Here is an 18426-nt window from a genome sequence, read left to right on the forward strand (position 1 = left end):
AGTGCCAAAATATATAGTATGTATAAAGATATACAAAAAGGTTGTCACATGGGGAGAATAAGGACACACAGGCAATAAACACTCAGCAGTATTTTAAAAATAAACAGGAATAAAATAAAAGAAAGTTACCAGATTTTGCGATATACGGCCCAAAGGGATCCAGAACAGAGGGACGCCCATATACCGAAGTATAGCTCCATGGATTGACCGGTTAGAACTGTGGGGTCCCCCAATACACACCTTCTCCCCACCCCTGAGGTCATACAGAGAAGGAAGGGTCGGATTTGTAGGAACTTAAAAATCGTAATTCCCTAGTTTCCGTCATATCGGTGGGAGGGTCTCTAATCATGAAGATAGGCTGCCATATTTCTTGTCATGATTTTATCTATGCATGAATATCAAGCATGAGGCAGAAATCATAACCAGGTATGGGTTTACGTAGTTTGAGGGGAATTCCTGAGCTTGGGGTGAGGTATGGGGAGGTAATACAATTATCTCTCTAAAGGCAACAACCACCAGCCTGGGGAGAGCAAATCAGCATCTACCTGTCAAAGGGCCACTTGTATTGACATTGGGACAAAGGATTTCCTGTCCTCTTGTATAACAAAGGCTTGCCAATTACACAAGAGGAAGGGGGGATTAGAACATTATAATTTACCCATCTCATATCTTTATCCATCTATCTAGTATCTAACTATCTATCATTAGAGTAGATTCAAGGGGCAAAGGTTGTCAGCTCAACTTTTCTATTGTCCTAAACGGCAACTGATTGATACTGGACAGCTGGGGGGACACTTTCTCAATCTCTTTATATGACAGAGCGCTAGTGAAAATTGTGAAATAGGAAAGGCATTTACCAAGTATGTGCATCGCAGAAATCTAAGCATTCTCTAACTGGTACAGAACATATTTAATCAGGGTAAAAAAAGTAGACCGATAAATTTAAAAACCTTTTTAATAATCCCGGCGATCAGCTGCAAATTGTCACACTAACAAGACAGACGTACCCAGGAAGACATGGTTCTTCTTAGAAGCTTTTGAGTATGCCACATGAGAGCCTTACAGGAATTTGGTAGTAGATTTAAGACACAATAGAGGAACTCCTCTTAAGCACGGGGTTGTTTCCACCAGCTTTAGCGGCGGTGTACATTCAAAAGAAAACTGCCTCTAAGAAGTGAGTTAATCATCCTACTAACTATTGTAAGCTCTGCACATTGTGCTGACAAGATGTCTGAGGGATTACACTGCAATTGGGGCCTCTTAAAAAGCTGATAAAAGCAACACCTACAGTCAGAAAGTCTACTTTGTGCAATGCAAGCAGTGCTTTAATCATAGCCATAGAGGAAATTGCTTTAAATAAAAGGGTGAATACCTCTAAACAGCCTGGGTGATAAAACCCTGGCAATAAAAAAAAAAAAGCAGATATTGAATCAGGCGGGAAGAGGGGGTTTACAGGCTTTGCAATTCCAATAATGAGACTGTGCTTGAGCACACTGGCCCAGAGAACAGCTGATCACTAGGGGCCCCAGTGATAGACTCCACAGATCTATTTCATGACTGATCTTGAGAATGAGCCATCAATAGTTGACAACTGGACGATCCCTTTAAATCTCAACTAAATTCACCTACAAATCTGTAATCCAGGAAAAAACAAAGAGATACCAAGAAGTTTGGCTCAGTAGATAGCCACTAATTGTATGACTTTTCAATTGTCATGATATTAATAAATCTAGTATACAACTGAGATCATCTTGATGGTCAGTAACAGAAGTTCACGTGAGGCGGCCGAGGTTTTCAATCATGATAACTCAAGAAAACAAGCAGATTCTAATATATTAATATGGGTTCTCCGCTGTGTAAGTTTTCCATAGTCAAAAATGGCTGCTGCCACGTGTGAATTCTCCAACGTCTAACAAGATGTATAGCTAAAATATTTCCAACAATCTGAACATAAATGCAGGTTTTCCCCTGTGTGAGTTCTCTGATTTGTCTTAAAAATATTGACAACAGTCAGAATATACAAAAGTTGTCTCCCCTGTGTGAATTCTCTGATGTTTAACAAGATCCCCTTTATGGGTATTTCTCACATTCAGAACATGAAACTGGCTTGTCCCCCCTCTGATGTGCAACAAGAAGTATTTTCCACATTTAGAACATGAAAATGGCCACTCTCCTCTGTGAGTTTTCTGATGTGTAACAAGATGTGATTTGTTCAAAACACATCTTCTACATTCTGAAATGACTTCTTCCCTGTGTGACTTCTTTGATGTGTAACAAGAGTTGTATTACTTGGAAATGACTTCTCTCCTGTGTGATTTCTCTGATGTCTAACAAGATGTGATTTTGTGGTAAAACATTTCCCACATTCTGAACATGAAAATGGCTTCTCTCCTGTGTGAATTCTCTGATGTCTAACAAGATGTAATTTTGTGGTAAAACATTTCCCACATTCTGAACATGAAAATGGCTTCTCTCCTGTGTGAATTCTTTGATGATAAACAAGATGTGATTTCTGGTTAAAACATTTCCCACATTCTGAACATGAAAATGACTTCTCTCCTGTGTGAACTCTTTGATGATAAACAAGTTCTGATTTTGTGTTAAAACATTTCCCACATTCTGAACATGGAAATGGCTTCTCTCCCGTGTGAGTTCTCTGATGTCTAACAAGACCTGATTTCTTGGTAAAACATTTCCCACAGCCAGAACATGAAAATGGCTTCTCTCCTGTGTGAATTCTCTGATGATCAACAAGACCTGATTTTGTGGTAAAACATTTCCCACATTCTGAACATGAAAATGACTTCTCTCCCGTGTGAATTCTCTGATGTCTAACAAGACCTAATTTCTGGGTAAAACATTTCCCACAGACAGAACACAAAAATCGCCTCTCACCAGTGTGAATTTTCAGATGTTCAACAAGGGATGATTTCTGGTTAAAACATTTCCCACAGACAGAACATGAAAATGGCTTCTCTCCTGTGTGAATTCTCTGATGATCAACAAGACCTGATTTTGTGGTAAAACATTTCCCACATTCTGAACATGAAAATGACTTCTCTCCCGTGTGAATTCTCTGATGTCTAACAAGACCTAATTTCTGGGTAAAACATTTCCCACAGACAGAACACGAAAATCGCCTCTCACCAGTGTGAATTTTCAGATGTTCAACAAGGGATGATTTCTGAGGAAAACATTTCCCACATTCTGAACATGGAAATGGCCTCTCCCCAGTGTGAATCCTCTGATGATAAACAAGATGTGATTTTGTGGTAAAACATTTCCCACAGACAGAACATGAAAATGGCTTCTCTCCTGTGTGAATTCTGCGATGATTAGTAAGATTTGATTTCTTGGTAAAACATTTCCCACATTCTGAACATGAATATGACTTCTTCCCTGTGACAAATGTTTCTTCTTTAACATCTCTTCTGTAAATGTTATGTTGCTTGCTAGTCTGTGATGAATCAGAAGATGGAACCTCTATAAAAGGATCAGATGACAGATGTTTGCTGGGAAGGGCTGAGGGTACATCTGGGATAATGGCAGGCTCTTCATGTGTATCTTGTATGTTACCATCATCTTCCACTGTAAAACCTGAAGATATCAAATGTTCCTCTGAGCTCCTGATGTCGTCATCTGCCAAGAATAAAACAGATTTTAACATTACAATTATATCAATATTTTATAAAAATTTCTATATAAAATATTCATACAAATTGTGAAAAAGACAAGTTACAAAAACCCCGTGCTCTTTTATGTATGAGGTTTTACTTACTTGAATAAGGGGTTTGCAGAGATTAGCGAACCTCCTCAAGAATCCAGGTTAGCCTCTAAATTATCACCCGTTCCTCCAGGTTTCTTTTGGAGAGTCGGTACCTTCTGGTGTTTATTCCATTAGCGTAGGACAATAGATACAATACAGGAGTTGCAACGCGAGTCGGAGGGCTTACTGACTAATCTGCCACCTTTCATGAGCATATGACACAGAGACATGATAAAAGTATCAGGTACTTCTTAGAACTGGAGCGACCGGAAGTGTGTACGTGCGTGCATCCAGAAGAAAGTAGCTGCTGAGCTATATCCCGATACACGCTTAACCGGAAGCAGAGGTAAATTTCTAGACACAATTTTGTGCGCATGCTCGTCTTGCACATGCTCTTTATACAGATTAAGTATACTTAATAACAAACGAGTGCCACATTTTATATTATTTCTCCAGAACCCCCATACTTTTATTTTTTACACGCAAATCTCCAAAATTTTAACCCCTTAGTGACGGCCCCATTGGGATTGTACGTCCTCACTAAGTGGGCTTTAATCCTAGAGGACGTAGAAACATGCGTCTTCTTAGGATTAATACCCTCTTAGCTGAGGACGTGTCAGCTTCATGTTGTCGGTGCCCGCAGGTAGCCGACAGCATGGAGCTGTCATCTTGGGCTGCGGGCAGCTCCCCCCGGCAATGCAATCGGCGCTATCCAATGGATACCCATCCCAACCAGCTCCCGTAATTACCCCTGTCTTCGGAAATACCACACAGTTCACATTATTACTTTTATCTAAGATTTAGGGGAACACCGAGAAAGGTGCAGACGGGGGGGTGGGGGTGGAGGGGGATTTTTTTAACGTGTCAATTTTTATTCTGCACAAGTGGGCAATGGGGCCTGGAATTTATTCAGTTGTGCCCTGCAATCCAACGGGTGTTTCTTCCATTATAGGCCTTGCCATGTGTCCTGTAAGTAGATTAGGGCCACAATGGGTATGTTTCTGAACACAGGACAAACAGGGGGATCCATTTTGGGGCTAAAGTCTTTATTCCTATGTACACTATACAAAAAAAAAAAACAGTTTTTAAATTGACAAAATTGCCAAAAAAATGAAAATCGTAATTTTTTCCTTCTGCTTTGCTTAGATTCATTCAAATACTGTGGGTTCAAAATACACAGTACACCCCTAGATGAATTCGTTATGGGGTCTAGTTTTCAAAATGGGGTCATTTGTGGGGGTTCTCTATCGTTTTGGCCGCTCAATGACTCTACAAGTGGGCAATGGGACCTGGAATTTATCCCGTTGTACCCTGAAATCCAATGGGTGCTCCTTCCATTATAGGCCTTGCAATGTTTCCTTTAAGTAGATTAGGGCCACAATGGGTATATTTCTGAACACGGGAGAAACAGGGGTATCCATTTTGGGGTGCAAGTCTTCATTCATGTGTGTGCTGTACAAAAAAGTTGGTTTAAAACTGACAGAATTGCCAAAAAAATGAAAATCACTATTTTTTCCTTTTGCTTTGCTTGAATTCATTCAAAAACTGTGGCGTCAAAATGGGCGATACACCCCTAGATAAATTTGTTAATGGGTCTAGTTTTTAAAATGGGGTCATTTGTGGGTGTTCTATATGGTTTTGGCCGCTCAAGACTTCTACAAAAGGGCCTAAAACGCCTTCAAGCAAAATTTATGTTCTGAAAGACACTGACTACTCCTTCCATTTTGGGCCCCGTTGTGCATCTAGATATAAGATTAGGGCCACAATGAGTATATTTCTGAAGACGGGAGAAACAGGGGTATCCATTTTGGGGTATCAATCCTCATTTTCATGTGCACTATAGGAAAAAAATGTCTTTAAAATGACATATTTGCAAAAATATGAAATTTTATCTTTTCTTCTCTAAATTTAATGAATTTCTGAAAAAAACTGTGGGGTCAAAATACACACGACCCCCCCTAAGTGGATACATTAAGGGGTGTCGTTTTTAAAATGGGGTCATTTAGGATGGTATCTATCATTGTGACACCTATGAGCCTTTGCAAACTTGGCTTGCTGTAAGAAAACAAAGTGTTCCTCAAAATGCTGAAAATTAATGTTAAATTTGTACGTCATCTAAATGGTTAAAAAAAAAACCAAAACCACAAATGCCCAGGGTGGATGAACTAATTGAGAGGTTAGGCCCAGCCAGGTACATTACCACCCTAGATTTAACGAAAGGGTATTGGCAAATTCCCCTCACAAAGGAAGCTAAAGAGAAGACAGCTTTTTCAACTCCAGACGGCTGTTTCCAATATAGGAGAATGCCTTTTGGGTTGAAAAATGCCCCTGCCACGTTTCAGAGGGCGATGGATAGATTGCTAGGTCCCCACAAACGATATGCAGCAGCTTACCTGGATGACATCTTAATATTTAGCCGGGATTAGGAGAGCCACCTCAGTAAAGTTCAGGCAGTACTGGACTCTCCCAGAAGAGCAGGTTTCACGATTAACCAAAAAAAAGGTGCCTTAGGCATGGAGGAAGTTAAATACCTCGGCTTCATAGTCGGAAGGGGTTTGCTAAAACCTCAATGAAATAAAGTAAAGGCCATACAGAATTGGCCCCAACCCCTGACAAAAAAACAAGTGAGAGCCTTCCTGTGGATAGTAGGCTACTACCGATGTTTCATCCCTGATTTTGCCTCTATGGCAGCCCCGTTAACAGAACTCACGAAAGGGAGAAAGTCGGTAATGGCACAATGGTCACCAGAAGCAGAAAAGGCATTTGTAGAATTGAAACGTGCATTGTGTCAGCAGCCTGTGTTGGTGGCGCCTGACTTCAAGAAAGCATTTATAGTCCATACAGATGCGTCTGATGTGGGTCTGGGAGCCGTTATGTCACAGGAGGTTAATGGGGAAGAACATCCTGTCATGTTTTTAAGGCGGAAGCTTACCCCCTGCGAGAAAAATGATGCAATAGTGGAGAAAGAGGCCTTGGCAATAAAATGGGCACTAGACGCGCTGAGATATTACCTACTGGGTAGGAAATTTAAGTTGGTCTCAGATCCTGCCCCCCTAAAGTGGATGAGCAAGAGGAAAGGGAACAACGCCAGAGTAACAGGGTGGTTCCTGGCCTTACAGGAGTTTGACTTTGAAGTTGAACACAGGCCAGGAAAAATCAATGGTAATGCAGATGACCTCCCAAGGGCTTATTGTTTGATGGTTGGTGCCCAGCCCCCTGGCTTGGGGCAGAGGGGGGGGGGGAGGTATGTAGTAGAGTGAGAGGTAAAGTGTGGGACGGACGGTACATATCGCAGAGACTACTAGCATCTGTGAGGTAAACCCGGTCCGTCTCTCACTCCAGTACTCAGTTCCATCTGGCCCAAGTAGGTGAGGTGCATAAATGGGCGCAGGTTGCAGTCTGAAGAGGGGTGTGTGCCCTGTGTGAGCAGCAGAGGCTTACAGAGAGTGCTGAGCTGGAGACACTGCACCACGCTGCTGGGAAGGTTTGCTTTACTTTGCCCTACTGGAGTTTACAAAGACGTTTGTTGTTACTACTGCTGGACTGCTTATATAAAAGGACTTTCCTTGAACTTTCCGTTATCTGGAGAAAGCCCGTAATTTTTGCTCATCAAGTCTGAATAAAGACAAGACGCTCAGCATTTGGTCGTGGCAAGGTGTGTTTCCCCCTGCATTGCTACAACACCCAGAGGTTAGCTAGATTCTCCTCAGTATATACACTCCGAGGTGAGGTAGATTCTCCTCAGTATATACACTCCGAGGTGAGGTAGATTCTCCTCAGTATATACACTCCGAGGTGAGGTAGATTCTCCTCAGTATATACACTCAGAGGTGAGGTAGATTCTCCTCAGTATATACACTCAGAGGTGAGGTAGATTCTCCTCAGTATATACACTCAGAGGTGAGGTAGATTCTCCTCAGTATATACACTCAGAGGTGAGGTAGATTCTCCTCAGTATATACACTCAGAGGTGAGGTAGATTCTCCTCAGTATATACACTCAGAGGTGAGGTAGATTCTCCTCAGTATATACACTCAGAGGTGAGGTAGATTCTCCTCAGTATATACACTCAGAGGTGAGGTAGATGCTCCTCAGTATATACACTCAGAGGTGAGGTAGATTCTCCTCAGTATATACACCCAGAGGTGAGGTAGATTCTCCTCAGTATATACACCCAGAGGTGAGGTAGATTCTCCTCAGTATATACACCCAGAGGTGAGGTAGATTCTCCTCAGTATATACACCCAGAGGTGAGGTAGATTCTCCTCAGTATATACACACAAAGGTGAGGTAGATTCTCCCTCAGTATATACACCCAGAGGTGAGCTAGATTCTCCTCAGTATATACACCCAGAGGTGAGGTAGATTCTCCTCAGTATATACACACAGAGGTGAGGTAGATTCTCGAATGTATATACACAGAGAGGTGTGATAGCATCTCCTTAGCATATACACAGAGAAGCATTAGATTCTCCTCAGTATATGCACAGAGAAGCGTTAGATTTTCCTCAGTATATACACATAGAGGTGAGGTAGATTATACAAATAATTTCCTTAAGCTTTATGTATCACAGATTTTTTCAAGCTTAGAATTGAATACTCAAGTTGTGACCCCTTTACTTTTCCTATGTAGGACCTCAAGAATGGTCATTGCAAATTTAACACTTGTACGACACTGGGAAGTTACATAACATAGGGGGTCACTTACTTTTGCACTTAGCATTGTATAATCAAGTTGTGAATGTTTTAGTTTTCCTATTTAGGACCAAAATAATGGTCATGCCAAATTTTATGTTTATACGACACCAGGAAGTAAGAGAGTTAGTGGCCAGTCAGTGAGTGTTTTCATATATATATATATATTAGAGATGAGCGAGCACCAAAATGCTCGGGTGCTCGTTACTCGGGACGAAATCATCGGGCGACCCGAGCATTTTTGTATTTCGCCGATGCTCGCTAAGGTTTTCATGTGTGAAAATCTGGGCAATTCAAGAAAGTGATGGGAACGACACAGCAACGGATAGGGCAGGCGAGGGGCTACATGTTGGGCTGCATCTCAAGTTCACAGGTCCCACTATTAAGCCACAATACCGGCAAGAGTGCCCCCCCCCCCCCTCCCAACAACTTTTACTTCTGAAAAGCCCTCATTAGCAATGCATACCTTAGCTAAGCACCACACTACCTCCAACAAAGCACAATCACTGCCTGCATGACACTCCGCTGCCACTTCTCCTGGGTTACATGCTGCCCAACCCTCCCGCACGACCCAGTGTCCACAGAGCACACCAAAGTGTCCCTGCCCAGCCTTCAGCTGCCCTCATGCCACACCACCCTCATGTCTATTTATAAGTGTGTCTGCCATGAGGAGGAACTGCAGGCACACACTGCAGAGGGTTGGCACGGCTAGGCAGCGACCCTCTTTAAAAGTAGTGGGGCGATAGCCCACAATGCTGTACAGAAGCAATGAGAAATCCAATCCTGTGCCACCTCCATCAGGAGCTGCACACGTGGGCATAGCAATGGGGAACCTATGTGCCACACACTATTCATTCTGTCAAGGTGTCTGTATGCCCCAGTCAGACTGGTAATATGTACCTTAACAGTAACCACGTTGGTGGTAATGTGGTGGTTACTGCGGACCTAGTAGCACGGTTGTATTTTGTTGGTTTTCGGAATGTGGCCAGGATTAAGTGGGCCGTGGCGGGGGGATGGTGGGGGGCTCTCTTGTTGTGTCGGTAAAGGTGAAATTCTTGGACTGCCACCAGACGAACCAATGCAAAGGCATTTGCCAAGAATGTTTTCATTGTTGGAGGAGGAGGGGGATGTTTTTGAGGCACTACGTGTCCTCTCCACGTGTCCGTGGTTATATGCACCTTAACAGTAACCGCGTTGGTGGGAAATGGCCTCGCCGCCATCATGTCTTTGTGAAGCCTCTGTTTCCACACCCCAGAGACATACCATTAGCAGCGGTATAGGCAGAGCCCATAATTCGTAACATTTCAGCCGTAGCATTAGGACAGGCCCCACTAACATATCACTAGCAGCATTATAGGGGGAGCACAGTATTAGTTCCATTTCAGTAATAGTAGCACTCAAGACAGGCCCCAGTAACAATTCCGAAGCAGCAGTATAGTGGGAGCGCAGTCTTCGTTCCATTTCAGTAATAGTAGCACTCGACAGGCCCCAGTAACAATTCCGAAGCAGCAGTATAGGAGGAGCATAGTCTAAGTTCCATTTAAGTAATAGTAGCAGCCTACACAGGCCCCAGGAACAATTCCGAAGCAGCAGTATAGTGGGAGCGCAGTCTTAGTTCCATTTCAGTAGCTGCAGTATAGCCAAGGCCCAAGTTACATTTATGTAGCTAAAGTGTAGGCCAACCCCACACACCTTTCTGTACCATGAGTGCAGGCGAAGAACATAGAAATTGCTATGATTACACTGTAGGTGAGGGCCCAAAACAATTGGTGTACCAACAGTACTAATGTACCTCAGTAAAAATTGGCCATGCCCAACCAAGATGGCAGGTGAAACCCATTAATCGCTTTGGTTAATAATGTGGCTTAAGTGGTAACTAGGCCTGGAGGCAGCCCAGTTTAACGAAAAATTGGTTCAAGTTAAAGTTCCAACGCTTTTAAGAGCATTGAAATGTATAAAAAAATTTTAGAAAAATTATATGAGTGAGCCTTGTGGCCCTAAGAAAAATTGCCTGTTCAGCGTGATTACGTGAGGTTTCAGGAGGAGGAGCAGGAGGAGGAGGAGGAATATTACACACAGATTGATGAAGCAGAAATGTCCCCGTTTTGGATGGTGAGAGAGAACTATGCTTCCATCAGCGGGTGCAGCCTACGTATTGCTTAGGTATCGCTGCTGTCCGCTGGTGGAGAAGAGAAGTCTGGGGAAATCCAGGCTTTGTTCATCTTGATGAGTGTTAGCCTGTCGGCACTGTCGGTTGACAGGCGGGTACGCTTATCTGTGATGATTCCCCCAGCTGCACTAAACACCCTCTCCGACAAGACGCTAGCCGCAGGACAAGCAAGCACCTCCAGGGCATACAGCGCGAGTTCAGGCCACGTGTCCAGCTTCGACACCCAGTAGTTGTAGGGGGCAGAGGCGTCACGGAGGACGGTTGTGCGATCGGCTACGTACTTCCTCACCATCCTTTTACAGTGCTCCCGCCGACTCAGCCTTGACTGGGGAGCGGTGACACAGTCTTGCTGGGGAGCCATAAAGCTGTCCAGGCCCTTAAAGACTGTTGCACTGCCTGGGCTGTACATGCTGCTCGATCTCCGCACCTCCCCTGCTACCTGGCGCTCGGAACTGCGCCTTCTGCCACTAGCGCTGTCGGATGGGAATTTTACCATCAGCTTGTCCGCCAGGGTCCTGTGGTATAGCAACACTCTCGAACCCCTTTCCTCTTCGGGAATGAGAGTGGGAAGGTTTTCCTTATAGCGTGGGTCGAGCAGTGTGTACACCCAGTAATCCGTAGTGGCCAGAATGCGTGTAACGCGAGGGTCACGAGAAAGGCATCCTAACATGAAGTCAGCCATGTGTGCCAGGGTACCTGTACGCAACACATGGCTGTCCTCACTAGGAAGACACTTTCAGGATCCTCCTCCTCCTTCTCCTCCTCCTCCTCCTCCTCCTCAGGCCATACACGCTGAAATGATGACAGGCAAGTAGCATGGGTACCGTCAGCAGTGGGCCAAGCTGTCTCTTCCTTCTCCTCCTCATCCTCCTCATGCTCCTCCTCCTCCTCCTGAACGCGCTGACATATAGACAGGAGGGTGCTCTGACTATCCAGCGACATACTGTCTTCCCCCGGCTCTGTTTCCGAGCGCAAAGCGGCTGCCTTTATGGTTTGCAGGGAACTTCTCAAGATGCATAGCAGAGGAATGGTGACGCTAATGATTGCAGCATCGCCGCTCACCACCTGGGTAGACTGCTCAAAGTTTCGAAGGACCTGGCAGATGTCTGCCAACCAGGCCCACTCTTCTGAAAAGAATTGAGGAGGCTGACTCCCACTGCGCCGCCCATGTTGGAGTTGGTATTCCACTATAGCTCTACGCTGCTCATAGAGGCTGGCCAACATGTGGAGCGTAGAGTTCCACCGTGTGGGCACGTCGCACAGCAGTCGGTGCACTGGCAGATTAAACCGATGTTGCAGGGTGCGCAGGGTGGCAGCGTCCGTGTGGGACTTGCGGAAATGTGCGCAGAGCCGTCGCACCTTTACGAGCAGGTCTGACAAGCGTGGGTAGCTTTTCAGAAAGCGCTGAACCACCAAATTAAAGACGTGGGCCAGGCATGGCACGTGCGTGAGGCTGCCGAGCTGCAGAGCCGCCACCAGGTTACGGCCGTTGTCACACACGACCATGCCCGGTTGGAGGCTCAGCGGCGCAAGCCAACGGTCGGTCTGCTCTGTCAGACCCTGCAGCAGTTTGTGGGCCGTGTGCCTCCTATCTCCTAAGCTGAGTAGTTTCAGCACGGCCTGCTGACGCTTGCCCACCGCTGTGCTGCCACGCCGCGCGACACCGACTGCTGGCGACGTCCTGCTGCTGCTGACACATCTAGATTGCGAGACAGAGGTTGAGGAGGAGGAGGGTGCTTTAGTGGAGGAAGCATACACCGCCGAACATACCACCACCGAGCTGTGGCCCGCAATTCTGGGGGTGGGTAGGATGTGAGCGGTTCCAGGCTCTGACTCTGTCCCAGCCTCCACTAAATTCACCCAATGTGCCGTCAGGGAGATGTAGTGGCCCTGCCCGCCTGTGCTTGTCCACATGTCCGTAGCTAAGTGGACCTTGCCACTAACCGCATTGGTGAGGGCGCGTACAATGTTGCGGGAGACGTGGTCGTGCAGGGCTGGGAATGCACATCGGGAAAAGTAGTGGCGACTGGGAACTGAGTACCGCAGGGCCACCGCCGCCATCATAGCTTTGAAAGCCTCCGTTTCCACAACCCTATACGGCAGCATCTCAAGGCTGATAAATTTGGCTATGTGGACGGTTAACGATTGAGCGTGCGAGTGCGTGGCGGCGTACTTTCGCTTGCGCTCCAACACTTGCGCTAGCGACGGCTGGACAGTGCGGTGCGAGACATTGGTGGATGGGGCCGAGGACAGCGGAGGTGAGGGTGTGGGTGCAGGCCAGGAGACGGTAGTGCCTGTGTCCTGAGAGGGGGGTTGGATCTCAGTGGCAGGTTGGGGCACAGGGGGAGAGGCAGCGGTGCAAACCGGAGGCGGTGAACGGCCTTCGTCCCACCTTGTGGGGTGCTTGGCCATCATATGTCTGCGCATGCTGGTGGTGGTGAGGCTGTTGGTGGTGGCTCCCGGCTGATCTTGGCGCGACAAAGGTTGCAGACCACTGTTCGTCGGTCATCAGGCGTCTCTGTGAAAAACTGCCAGACCTTAGAGCACCTCGGCCTCTGCAGGATGGCATGGCGCGAGGGTGCGCTTAGTGGATTATTGGTGGATTATTCGGTCTGGCCCTGCCTCCACCCCTGGCCACCGCACTGCCTCTTGCAACCTGCCCTGCTGCTGCCCTTGCCTGCCCCTCTGAAGACCTGTCCTGAGTAGGCGTTGCACACCAGGTGGGGTCAGTCACCTCATCGTCCTGCTGCTCTTCCTCCGAATCCTCTGTGCGCTCCTCCCTCGGACTTACTGCCCTTACTACTACCTCACTGCAAGACAACTGTGTCTCATCGTCATCGTCCTCCTCACCCACTGAAAGGTCTTGAGACAGTGGCCGGAAGTCCCCAGCCTCATCCCCCGGACCCCGGGAACTTTCCAATGGTTGTGCATCAGTGACGATAAACTCCTCTGGTGGGAGAGGAACCACTGCTGCCCAATCTGAGCAGGGGCCCGAGAACAGTTCCTGGGAGTCTTCCCGCTCCTGAGCATGTGTCATTGTAGTGGAGTGAGGAGGCTAGGAGGAAGGAGGAGCAGCAGACAGAGGATTCGGATTTGCAGCACTGGACGGCGCAGAACTCTGGGTGGATGATAGCTTGCTCGAAGCACTTTCTGCCATCCACGACAGGACCTGCTCACACTGCTCATTTTCTAATAAAGGTCTCCCGCGTGGACCCATTAATTGGGCGATGAATGTGGGGACACCAGAAACGTGCCTCTCTCCTAATCGCGCAGCAGTCGGCTGCGACACACCTGGATCAGGAGCTCGGCCTGTGCCCACACCCTCACTTGGGCCTACGCGTCCTCGGCCGCGTCCACGTCCTCTAGGCCTACCCCTACCCCTCAGCATGCTGTATTACCAGTGATTTCCAAGCCAGGAAAGAAATTGGCGCAAGCCTGCAGCCAAAATAGAATTTTTTCCCTTGTTTTTCAAAGGACAAGCCACACTGCGTGTATTCAATGAATACTACTAAGTGTAATAACTGTGTTGTGGCCCTGCAAATGTGTCAGAGAACTGCAGTGATGCAAAGTTATTCGCTACAGCAGATCAGGGATTTCCCATGCAGGAAAGAAATTGGCGCAAGCCTGCAGCCAAAATAGAATTTTTTCCCTTGTTTTTCAAAGGACAAGCCACACTGCGTGTATTCAATGAATACTACTAAGTGTAATAACTGTGTTGTGGCCCTGCAAATGTGTCAGAGAACTGCAGTGATGCAAAGTTATTCGCTACAGCAGATCAGGGATTTCCCATGCAGGAAAGAAATTGGCGCAAGCCTGCAGCCAAGATAGAATTTTTTCCCTTGTTTTTCAAAGGACAAGCCACACTGCGTGTATTCAATGAATACTACTAAGTGTAATAACTGTGTTGTGGCCCTGCAAATGTGTCAGAGAACTGCAGTGATGCAAAGTTATTCGCTACAGCAGATCAGGGATTTCCCATGCAGGAAAAAAATTGGTGCAAGCCTGCAGTAAAACGTAGCTGGCTGCGTCTGATTTTTTTTTTAACGTTCTGCACGCAGCACACACGTAGCCAGAGCCCTGAGGACTGTCAGAGGCAGGCGAAATAGAATTTTTTCCCTTGTTTTTCAAAGGAAAAGCCACACTGCGTCTATTCAATGAATAATGTATGTCTTCTGGCCCTGCCTACACAATTCTATCCCTGTAGTATTAATGCCGGGTGCAATGGTCTGCACAGCCGTTTTTGAGAAAAAAAAAATAAAATGCAACACTGCTAACAGCAGCCTGGACAGTACTGCACACGGATAGATGTGGCCCTAGAAAGGACCGTTGGGGTTCTTGAAGCCTACACTCACTGCTAACACTCTCCCTGCCTAACCACCACTTCTGTCCCTATTGCAGGGCGCAATGCTCTGCAGATCCAATTTTGAAAAAAAAAAAAAATAAATACAGTGCTAACACAGTACTGCACACTATTAGATGTGGCCCTGAGAAGGACCGTTGGGGTTCTTAAAGCCTACACTAACTCCTAACGCTCTCCCTACAGCAGCTCCGGCACCAGCACTTTCCCTCAGCTAACTGAGTCACAAGGCATCTGAGGCGAGCCGCGGGAGGGGCCGACTTTTATACTCGGGTGACATCTGATCACCCCAGCCACTCACAGCAGGGGGGTGGTATAGGGCTTGAACGTCACAGGGGGAAGTTGTAATGCCTTCCCTGTCTTTCAATTGGCCAGAAAAGCGCGCTAACATCTCAGAGAGGAAACTGAAAGTAACCGGAACATCGCGTGGTACTCGTTACGAGTAACGAGCATCCCGAACACGCTAATATTCGCCCGAGCATCAAGCTCGGACGAGTACGTTCGCTCATCTCTAATATATATACATATACACACACACATACATACATACACACTAGCTGATATACCTGGCTTCGCCCGAGTTAATTTAGTACAGGTGTTTGCATGTTGTTTGCAGGGAAAATGAAGTCATAGTTACTTGAAAACCAAGGAATAAAATATGTATACACATATAGGAGTGTTACATTCTCCTCAGACTGTATGTAGCAATGTCCCTCTGCAGAATGTGCAACCCCTACCACTCTACTCACATTTTACTTTTAAAGGTAACGCCCCTTTTTATTCAAATTTATCCCCAGACTGGAGGTTGCAGCCCCTTCTTAGCCTTAGAGGCTCCATCCCTGCAGTGCATGGCCGCTTCCTTATGTACTTTATAGGCTTTCAGTATATACTCAAAGAGGTGAGGTAGATTCTCCTGAGTATATACACACAGAGATCAGTTAGATTCTCCTCAGTATACAAATCATTTCCCTAGGCTTTATGGTTTCTGAGAAAAGAACTATGTAATGTATGGCGGCTTTTCATGCTTAGAATTAAATATTGAAGTTGCAACCCCTTTGCTTTCCCCATTGGGACATAAAGAATGGTTGTGGCAAATTTCATGTTTGTGCAGTTCAAACGTGTGTTATTAGTTACATTACATATGAGGTCACTTACTTTTGCACTTAGAATTGAATAATCAAGTTGCCACCCCTTGACTTTTCCTACTTACAACCCAAAGAATGTTCATGCCAAATTTCACGCTTGTACTACTCCGGGAAGTAATATAACATAGGGGGTAACTTATTTTTTGCACTTAACATTGAATAATCGAGTAATGACTCCTTTTCCTATTTTGGACCTAAAAAATCGTTGTGCCAAATTTCATGTTTGTCCGCCATCGGGAAGTTAGAGAACTAGTGGCGAGTCAGTCAGTCAGTGAGGGCTTTTGCCTTTATACATATAGATTCTGGCTGAATAAGGGAATATACAGCTGAAAACCCCGACAACACAGACTCTTCTCTACATGTAGTCTCACCTGGGGGGTCATCTGTAGGAATCCCCTCCTTACACGGCTGATCCCCCCTCACATGTGTCTCTGTAGCATCAATAGGGATCAGATCTTCCTCCGGTTTCACCAGCTGTGAAATAAATATTGTAAAAGTCATCACACAGTTGGAGAAGTCGTGTGGAAGGTTTTATATGGCCAGAAAAGGTCATTAATTAGTATGAGGAGTCGGAATGACATGACAGCATTAGTGATCTGGGCCAAATAGCTGCAGGTCTCCTGTATAACTCCAACCTGTTCTTTCTTTATTCCAATCAGAAGTCTCCAGAACCAGAAAATAGTGATAAGATGCGGAGATCTAGTGTCTGCGGTGGCTGTAATCCTGCCATCTCCAGCTTTCTCATTACACAAGAATCAATTATATAATAAGACTAAGCACAAGACCTTCCCAGCCGTCCTACAGACCAGAGGGAAGATTTCATGAGACCTTCTCTCCATCTACCTGATCATCCTGTGGAAGAAGAGGCCGGGGACAACTCTCCGCTGCTGTTCTCTTACTGGATCTACCTGCAGAAAACACAGACAGCCACTGAATTTATTCTCTACATACAAATAATAAAGGCCGTGTGGATTTAGTCCTGTCTATTACCTGGTGATAGGGGGGGTTGGTGGTCCTCCATCATGACATCCTTGTACAGATCCTTGTGTCCTTCTAAATACTCCCACTCCTCGATGGAGAAATAGACAGTGAAGTCCTGACACCTTATAGGAACCTGACAACACAATGATACCGTCATCACCCAGACACGTTATACCGCCATAGCATTACTGTATAATGTCCCAGCATTCCCAGCAGCATCACCTTTCCAGTCAGCAGCTCAATCATCTTGTTGGTGAGTTCTAGTATCTTCTGCTCATTGATCTCCTCAAGTATCAGGGGGTGAGGTGGAGGCCCTGTGATTGGGCTCAGGGGTCTTCCCCATCCATCAGACTCTGGGGCCTGACAACCATCACTAGAAGTCTTCTTCACTACGGTGTAATCCTGTTTATGGGGAGATACATCCATAAATATCCCTGCAGACATTTCTAGAGTCCTCCCAGTCTGGTCCGGCAGTTATGTCGGCTCTTCACATCTGTGTTCATCAGTTCTGTTGCTCTGTGAGGGCACGTTTATATATTGCTATATGTTTTTATATCTTTATACCTGCGTGCAAATTCTATGCAATGCTTTGTGACAAAAAACCTAATATTCAAAATATGTAATATGCATTCTTAAAAAATCATATCACATACGGCAAAGGCTTCTGCAAGACGGAGAAGACTGGGTCTTGGAAAATTACAAAGAGGAACAAGATAGAACAGCGATTAGCTTGGCAGTTTAAGGAACTTGCAACATCTTGCTCGAAGGACTGAGGAGAAAAAGAGAAGTGTCTGCTATGAATAAGGAACATGTGATTGATACAGCCGCCTGTCTGATTAACTTTTGCTATGGACAGTATTATGGACATATATGGTGATGCTATATATCTGGACCAATGAGATGCTATATGCTTTGTGTAGCAACAGGAGGGTATAAAGCCCTGTGTAAGCCAGTAAAGTGTCCGCCATTACTCCCGTACAGGGAAGCATACCAGACCTGTGTGTGGTGTTTTTCCTTTACCGTCGACAACGGGACATTAGGGTGGTGTGAGACGGTGACCGGCAAGGTGCTGGAGGGCAGGTATATTTCGCCTAGGATGCTCTCCTATGCTGCTTTGGGGAGCGCTTGGGCAGATACGTGCCACCGAGCAGCCTGGGCTCGGTGGAGGAAGCCGGCAGTATAGTGTTAGTAGCATTAAGCTACTAACACGTTGTAGCAAGTAGGTGGCTCCAAGCCGCATAATCCGGGCCGGCTTTTCCTGGAGTGACCAAAGTGAAGGGTGGAATGGTCACTCCCACGTACCAGGTGAGGC

At 46.0% G+C, this 18426-nt stretch overlaps 1 protein-coding gene across 1 annotated transcript in view; it reads right to left on the bottom strand.

Moving 5' to 3' along the window:
* Positions 1-937: 937 nt before the first annotated feature.
* LOC136626731 (zinc finger protein 345-like) overlaps positions 938-18426 on the bottom strand; it is a 28040-nt gene continuing 10551 nt past the window's right edge. Inside the window, exons 2-6 of the mRNA XM_066601738.1 lie at positions 17337-17516; positions 17124-17247; positions 16977-17041; positions 16505-16607; positions 938-3639 (exon numbers count right to left, since the gene is read on the bottom strand). Of these exons, the coding sequence (XP_066457835.1) occupies positions 2213-3639; positions 16505-16607; positions 16977-17041; positions 17124-17247; positions 17337-17516 (1899 nt within the window). The 3' untranslated portion in view covers positions 938-2212. The remainder of the gene's footprint in view (positions 3640-16504; positions 16608-16976; positions 17042-17123; positions 17248-17336; positions 17517-18426) is intronic.

Source organism: Eleutherodactylus coqui, chromosome 4, assembly GCF_035609145.1.
Source record: "Eleutherodactylus coqui strain aEleCoq1 chromosome 4, aEleCoq1.hap1, whole genome shotgun sequence".
Taxonomy (NCBI): Eukaryota; Metazoa; Chordata; class Amphibia; order Anura; family Eleutherodactylidae; genus Eleutherodactylus; species Eleutherodactylus coqui.